This window comes from Betta splendens, chromosome 5 (assembly GCF_900634795.4).
Source record: "Betta splendens chromosome 5, fBetSpl5.4, whole genome shotgun sequence".
Taxonomy (NCBI): Eukaryota; Metazoa; Chordata; class Actinopteri; order Anabantiformes; family Osphronemidae; genus Betta; species Betta splendens.
Window position 1 is genome coordinate 7,492,521 of NC_040885.2, and position 8,011 is coordinate 7,500,531.

The following is an 8,011-nucleotide window of genomic DNA, read 5'->3' on the forward strand; positions in this document are numbered from 1 at the left end:
TCAAAATATTCTTTTACTCCTTCCCAGTATCTACATGATGCTCTTGCTAAAAACTTGGGTTGAAAGAGATTTGATTGTATGTTTTGTCTTGTGTTGTCTTCAGCTGACTGGTCTTGGGTGATATTTATCCTTCAGGTATGGGACCAGTCGTCTGTTTGAGCCGGCAGAGCCATATTCCCAGCGTGGACACAGAATCGTCTTTGGAAAAAGGGAAAGGAGCTATCAGTCAGTGAAAATGTCACCAACTCATGATGAAACACTGCCACACATCTGTTTTGCCTGATATTTAAACAGAAAATCTAAAACCCACCGAGGAAAACAACATAGTGGTAAGAATTGGGAGAAGATGAGGGACTAAATAGATGTCATTAGAATCAGGTTAATTTTACTTAATGAACTGACCTGAGTCAATAAAGGTCAACAAAATGCCATATTAACAACTTGAGCAGGGTTTTTTGTCTTTTAGTTTAACGTTGTGCTCTAAATTCTGAAAAGTGTTTAGTAATTAGGTAAATTTGTTACTAAAAAATTAGACTGAGTTTCTAACTTAAACCCTGATTCAGTGGGTTTTTCTAGCTTCAATTAACTCAACACAGTAGTGGCTATAATAGACAAGCACAGCTGTAGCAACTTCTCACATCAGCACCTGAATATATACAAAATCAGTCACATCAGTGAAAATGGCAAAGATTCACTTAAAGTTGCATTAACACACCGGCCTCTTTTCCACAGCAGCTACTAGTCACGGCAGGAGAGCGCTGTGCTTCTGGCTCCTTCCCTGCACTGACATAAAAATGAACACAATCATTACCAGCTAATTACAATCGTTCTCCCCTAATCTGGGTCTTTGGTTAAGGCTTTGGTTAGTTACTGTGACGTAGCAGGAGCACAAATACATCTAAGTAAACAAACCGTCCGTACCACGTAGAACCACACACCAGATGATTGTCCGCTTTCCGAAAGATTGACATTAAAACTGCACTACCCGCAATCCCCAGCAGCGATGGAGCAGGACCTTTCTAATACTTAAGAATGCTATCTGACTGTAAATAGACAAGACATAATTTTATATATATTAAGAAGGAATTTCAAGGCTGGATAAGCCGTGTCTATTTTTGTTAAAGAAAAAAAAGTGATTATGTGTCCTCTTGAATGTCCAATGAGTATTCTTTTAATATGTCCAAACGTCCTCTATCAAGTAAGTGATTGTATCTGGATCCAACTCGTGTATGCACTTCCATCTGTCAAAGGCAAAACCTCAGCGCTGAACTATATGACAGGAGGGGAGGAAATCATGTTCAAAGCTTACAACATAGTACCTGAGCATTTCTTTTTGTACAATGTCCCTAAGTATTGTATATAACCCAAAACTGTTCACGGTGAAGATAAAAAATATTCTGCTTTTGTTTTCCTGATTCGTAAATGGCATGGATATGTATATCTGAAATGAAACAGAGTGTTGTCTTCTGCTTCTGCCTCATTTGGGTTTCTATTTTTATTCCGCAGTCTAACAAGAAAGCACGTGAATAACATATCCTTTATTTTGCACAGTGAACTCATAAAATCACGCTTTTCTTCACAAGTTAAATGCTTAATTGACACTAAAATCGCTCCAAATCCTTGCAGCCAGGATGCTTCCACCAGACCAGGGCCCACTGCTGATCACCTGGATCAGGTGTCTGCAGCCAGACAGGAGCCGTAAGTGATGATGGTTGAGAAAAACGAGCAGCAGGAGAGTCGACCATCATCCCTGTTTCACTGCTGTATAGCAATTAGACGCTTTTAGATGGAAGCTTTAAATGACCTGGTGTGTCTGAACAGTAGCGCGCTCACATTGTTTCTGAATCAGCTGTTTGTTTGGAGATGTAAAAATCTTCCTGAATGTATTTAAGCCAAGAAGATGGACCTGATTTGATTGGAAGGAAAATTACCCGATGCTACAGATTGCACATGTTTTCTACTGGTCACTAGAAGGAGTTTTCCATCCAGTTTCATTTCATTTTTATATTGTTTTTAATTTGCCTTTCTTTTCACATGAACCTGAATCATAATGCTGTAACGCTGGATATGATATTGATGTCTGCTAACAAATGTTTTATTAGCTTTTCCTGTAGAGGTTTTGTCACAGAATATTAAATATTATAACCATTGTCTTTCATGTTTGGCCTCTCTATGTTGTGGTTTGGCTTAAATAGTTTTTAAAGAGCTTTTCCCAGAATTCCCTCCTTATCCACTCCGTGACAAAAGACTAAATCGGAGGCTCTTTCCACCGCCGCTCGCTGTCGACTCTGTGAAATGACCATTTGTCCACGTCCATTGTGTTTAAAAGAGGTTGGCCTATTTTTAGGAACCTGATCCCAGCCCTCAGCCAACGCCACAATGGCCCGCGATGCCAGCCGCAGAGAGCGAGCGGCCTTCTGCTGCTCAACAATAACTCTAACTCTAATTCTGCCGTCCCTGCGCGCCCCGAGCGCGGCCCTGACGCCGCTGACATCTGCTGCAGTGCAGAGGAGGCTTTCAGCGCCTCTCGCCGCCGCCGCCTCACCTTCTAACCCCCATCGAGGGGGGGGCGTGTGATCCTGGGTGACTTGTTAATGGTGCAAAGAGGCGACACATTGTGAGGACGTGTTCGCTGTCACACTCCACTATGTCGCACTTACTGCTGCTGACATCACTCTGCTTACTGGGAGCGCTTTCGTGTTAACACTGGTGTTGTGGAAAACAAGATTCGGTGCAATTGATTTGCAAATCTCGAGCTTGAGAGAAACTGTTCATGAGGATGTGAATGTCAACAAGCGCATTTACCTTTACGCAACATAATACACAGGGAGAGGTCACAACACTGTGCGTTACTGCCACATCCACTGTCAACGAAAGGCCTCTGTCTGTCATGGGGGAAATAAGACTAAGGCTGGCGCTAACACAACCCTGACAGCTCCATAAATGACACTAATGACCCGGGCTCGTCTTGTCATTTATTAAATGAGGATAAAAAGTGATTTGTGCGCCGCTCGCCGTGGCTGCTCAGGAACGGATCCTTGGATACGGGCTTCACTAAAGAGGTCTCTCGTGGATCGTACATAAAAATGGAATCAGTGCGTCGTTGATGGGTTTTTCACCTTCGTTTGCACATTTAGATTATAAACCCAATCCAGTAGCTCATTCCCTCATTCCCATTGCCTTTAGATTTGGTTTTACATCACCTTCATTAAGTTGATCCTGTGAATCAGCTGGAGGTCTGGGGACAGGGGACACTTTGAGGGGATCGAGTGCTTTAACCTTTGGTCTACTCTTGATATTAATACCAATTATTCCACTGTCTTTGTCCAATGTCAGTCATGACAACACTGAGAGAGTGGCTACTACAACAGTGTGTGTGTGGGGGGGGGGTGCATGGTGTTCGTGAGCATGCATAACTGTATGTGCCGTATGAAGCATCATTTACCTGTCACTTCCTAAAGAGGATATAGTTTATAAATATCATCCAGTAGAGCTGAGGGTCGAGGCTACAAAAGGCCACCCACAATCTCCCCATTGTTCACTGGCTTTATTGTTATTCTGACCTCCCAGCTGCTCAGCCATGGTAAGTTGCTGTCTTTGTGCTGTTTGATGGTTCACAGACAGACGCAGTTTCTTGACTTTAAGGATGCTTCGACTTTTCTTTTGATCTGTTTGTTGAAACTCTGCCACAAATTGTCAATAAACTGGTTTAATCTGTTTTCTAGGGAAACGTCACTAATATTTTTAAGAAGTATGGCTCCATAGTTAGTGAGAGATTTCAAGCAATGCCACCTATTTACATTGTCTGACAGGTAGCTCTGTTTTAGCGGCCGTTTAGATTCTGCTTTATATTTCCTCCCTTGTTTTGGGCCACAAGGCGCCCAAGAAAGCCAAGAAGAGGACGGCAGAGGGAGCCAACTCCAATGTATTCTCCATGTTCGAGCAGGCCCAGATCCAGGAATTCAAAGAGGTGAGAGCTGCTTCGCCATGTATTATTCCACTCTTTTTAATTTGGCTGAGTCCGACTTGAGAATTATGGAAAGGATGTCAGAATATGCATGCGACTCACTGGTGTCAATCAAGATGCAGACACTCCACAAACACACGCGCTATTCTTTGTTGCTGCGTGTCCTCCGGTGTCTTTGTCTCGCCGTTGTTCATGCCTGTACTGCGCCCACCTGTCTATTTTCCCGTCCCTGGGCTGACAGCGCTGATGCATGTGGTATGTTGGTATGAGGTGCCCAGACATCCAGACCGTGTCATCGGTGATTAGGCTGCAGATAAATTATTGGCCACGCCCTGAATGCCGGGCTAAAGCTCACGGGTTATAAATACTTAATGGCCTCCGGCTTTAAAGACGGCGCACAAAGTGGAGAAGCGACTCGAACAAAGAGCGATAATGTTTGGATTGTCGTCTTGTGCGTGCGCTTCTTCACAGCCGGCTCATTTATGTCACCCTCCCCCCTCCCCCCTCAGGCCTTCACCATCATGGACCAGAACAGAGACGGGTTCATCGACAAGAACGATCTGAGAGACACGTTCGCTGCTCTAGGTCTGTTTTAACCCACAGTTTGGCCGTAGGTGATTTTTAAAGCTTGAGGTGCAAAGCAAGTCGTGGATCAGCTGACTTTTTCCAGTCCGCCTGGGCCTCACGCTCCTGTTGAATGCTTGACGCCCAGGACGCCTCAATGTGAAACAGGAGGAGATCGATGAGATGCTCAAAGAGGCTCCGGGCCCGATCAACTTCACCGTTTTCCTCACCATGTTCGGCGAGAAGCTTAAAGGTCAGTGTTCGCACCTCAAATGAATCCCATAACATTAACTATGAGCATCATTAGAATTCCAACTGTGCCGGTGTCGTGCTTCCAGGCGCTGATCCGGAGGAGACCATCCTCAATGCCTTTAAAGTCTTCGACCCAGAGGGCAAAGGCGTCCTGAGGAAGGACTAGTAAGTGGTCGTCACGCGCTGTTGACATACAGCATTACAATTCATGGCGAGGAGGGTTGTGTAAGCCTTTACTCACAATTTATGATGGCATCTGAGTGTGACTGCAGCGCTCCATCATAGTACAACCCCTCCGTGAGTAATGGCCCTCATGAGCTGCACACTCCCTGCCGGTGTGAACGCGCTCCGTCACCTCACACGCCGCCGTTTCTCTCTCCCCGTCCAGCGTGACACAGATGCTAACGACGCAAGCCGACCGGTTCAGCGCCGAGGAGGTACGTCGCACAGTAATCACCACCCGGGTTTCAGCAGACTGCGCGTGTGGGATGAGTTCAAAGGGAGGAGAGGGGGACGAGCGTCACCATGACGATCGGCCACATCCGAGTTGCAAATATTTTTATAACAAAAAAAAAAAAAAACCCTCCATGAGTCACCGTGGCCCCTTTTCATCACCCTCTGTGTTATGTGTCCGTTTCGTGGAGGCCTGAATGAGTCCGAGCGGCGGTGGTGATGTCTGTTTTCTGGCGCTTAGATGGAGCAGATGTTCGCCGCCTTCCCCCCAGATGTGACGGGGAACCTGGACTACAAGAACCTGGTGCACATCATCACCCACGGAGAGGAGAAGGACCAGGAGTAGGAGCCGAGCCGCTGCGGGTGAAGGAGACGCGCACTGGTGTTTATTTACTCAACGTCTACGTTGGCTGCGTTGTTTCTGCACTCACTCATCAGCACAAGCGCATCAGGACAAAACAATAAGGCTCCCAATGTTCCACCAGTCCCCTGAGACAGAGTCATTCTTCTTTCTTTCATCTTTTCATTTCTTAGAATGTAGCATTTGTTCAGCTAATAAAAGTTTTCACAGACCTTTCTTCTTGTCCTCCCTCATCTTTTAAGCATCTTCTCTGAAGGAATCCTATGACTATATATTCCGGGCCTGTGTGAGAGCCTGTGGGTGCTCCTTACATGTTTATAGGATCATTGGGATTGTTGTTTGGCATCTGCTGTGCCAGGAACTCTTTAAGTCCATGTTAGGTAGTGAATGCGTGCGCTGGAGAACAGGGTTTGACCCCCACAGACCAAGCTGAAGCACACGAGCGGCGTTTGTTCGTGTGCGTGCGTGCGCATGAAAGCGCTCGGCTACTGACGCGGCCGGCTTCACTGAGACCGGCTCCTGATGTTATTTTAGCGCGCCGGTGATGCAACGGGGTAAACGCGATACTGCGGCGCACAAAAGGATTCCTCCAAGTGATCCACACCCCTTCACCTAAACCACCAGTCGGGCCCTGCTGGGGTGTAAATCCCAGTTGTTGTTCCAGTTTGAGGGTCCGGGGCAGACGGGGGAGAAGGTTCGTCAAGTCCCACAATAAACCGTTTGCTTCTGGGGAGGGGAGGGATAAGCGTTTGGATCAGTGTGGATGACCTCATATTTTGTTTTTAGTCTCCAGCTGTTAAAGAACAAAAAAGAGGGTGGTGGGTGGATGGGGACTGTTCTGCCACCTGTATCTGTAAGCGCCTGCCAACACCCGATTCTCCTCAAACAGTAACACTCAATCCTTTTAAGATACTGGTAAGATGAACTGTAGGGTATTTGTAAGGAAAGTAATGGTCAAGCTTATGTACTTCTAACATCACTAGTTTGTTTTGTAGGATGCAGATATGCCATTACATTACATTAGCAGCTGGGTGGTTGGGTTGGAAGATGTTACCGAGCAGCCTGGTCCAGAAAGCCAGTGGTGGTCATCGCCCCCTACTGGTGGGCGAACCACGCTGCATCTAATGCACAAGAAGAGATATTAAGGCAACAGGGATGATGATGATGATGATGATGATGATGATGATGATGATGATGATGATGATGATGACTCTTAAAACATTGGCTTAAGATTTCTTTTGCCAAAACAGGCATATATCTGACTACGAGCACAGGAACAAGCTGGATCAGAATCAACGAAGCTGAAGATCAGGTTGGAGGAAGTCAGTAAATCAAGCTGGATAATGGGTCGTGGTGCGAGTCAGACATGCACTGAGACTGAAAAATAATAAACTTTATGGTAAACATGTAGCTTTTGTGTTGTCTTTACCTCAGACCTCTACTGTGTTCCAATAGAGAAGGCATGAGTGTAACTCGTCATTTTCTTCTCCCTGCAGAGAATCCGTTGAGATGTTAATACTGGTAATTTTCCCCTAGAAGCTGTTAAGTTCATCCTTCAAGAAGTGATTTGCAATGATGGTCTAATCATGACTTGATTTAGTGAAGTGAATCAGTGATTCATGCATATTTTACATTTCGGAGGATAACGACCTGCTGCAGAACATGAAGCCCTAAATGAAGCCAGATAAAGGCTGTTTAATCAACTAATCAGCTGTTTACATCTTCCTTGACAAAGTTAGATCATTAAAATAAAAATTATTCAGTTTTCACATTTTAGCAACAAGTACAGAGACAAATAGAAAGAAAGAACTGCGTGGGGGAAGAGCAGCTATTTAGGTTAGCGTGTGAAAATTCTGCAGTCATCAGGCAGAAAAAGTGAAATAAAATCGATATAACGAAGTTTTATAGGTCTGTAAGGGCAACAGAAGGTCGTGGTGATCGGCCCCCTGAGGACACACGCTGCCAAAGGAGAAAGGCCTGTATTTATATAAATACTAAACCACCGATTGATTGACTGATGTGGAGGAGGGAGCAGCTCGAGCTCTGTCACAGACGTTTACATTGATGTCTGCATTTTAAAACAATGTGTTGTTCCACCTTTTGTAAAAAAGGTGCGGTGTTTAATTTCTTTTCTTGAGGATGAGTGGAACGGTCAAATTGGAAGATTTATATTCAGACCTGCACATTTCTGCGCACATGGCGCCATCGTGTGGCCACTTACGGAGCATCCATCAAATCAAATGAGCTGCATTCAGAGCATAACAGTGGAGACCTTGTTTACTCCATTTGAATATCAATGACGCAATTTAAATTATGAAATTAACTAAAACATGGCGGTGTTTCTTCTTTTATACACAATATTACTACACAAGTATTACTAAACAAATGAATTTACTCATTTGTTTTACTACAGC

At 45.0% G+C, this 8,011-nt stretch overlaps 2 protein-coding genes across 9 annotated transcripts in view; both read left to right on the forward strand.

Moving 5' to 3' along the window:
* The window catches only part of cita (citron rho-interacting serine/threonine kinase a), a 31,355-nt gene extending 29,202 nt beyond the window's left edge, over positions 1 to 2,153 (forward strand). For all 8 annotated transcript variants that reach the window (XM_029150857.3, XM_029150862.3, XM_029150861.3 and 5 more), the window contains one exon: positions 136 to 2,153. In XM_029150857.3, coding sequence (XP_029006690.1) covers positions 136 to 159 — 24 coding nt within the window. In that variant the 3' untranslated portion in view covers positions 160 to 2,153. The remainder of the gene's footprint in view (positions 1 to 135) is intronic.
* A 1,365-nt stretch (positions 2,154 to 3,518) lies between these two features.
* myl2a (myosin, light chain 2a, regulatory, cardiac, slow) lies at positions 3,519 to 5,813 on the forward strand. Its single transcript, XM_029152125.3, has 7 exons — positions 3,519 to 3,583; positions 3,878 to 3,970; positions 4,477 to 4,552; positions 4,680 to 4,784; positions 4,870 to 4,948; positions 5,172 to 5,220; positions 5,478 to 5,813. Exons 1-7 carry the CDS (start codon positions 3,581 to 3,583, stop codon positions 5,580 to 5,582), a joined length of 510 nt encoding a protein of 169 aa, XP_029007958.1. The 5' UTR covers positions 3,519 to 3,580; the 3' UTR covers positions 5,583 to 5,813.
* Positions 5,814 to 8,011: the final 2,198 nt, after the last annotated feature.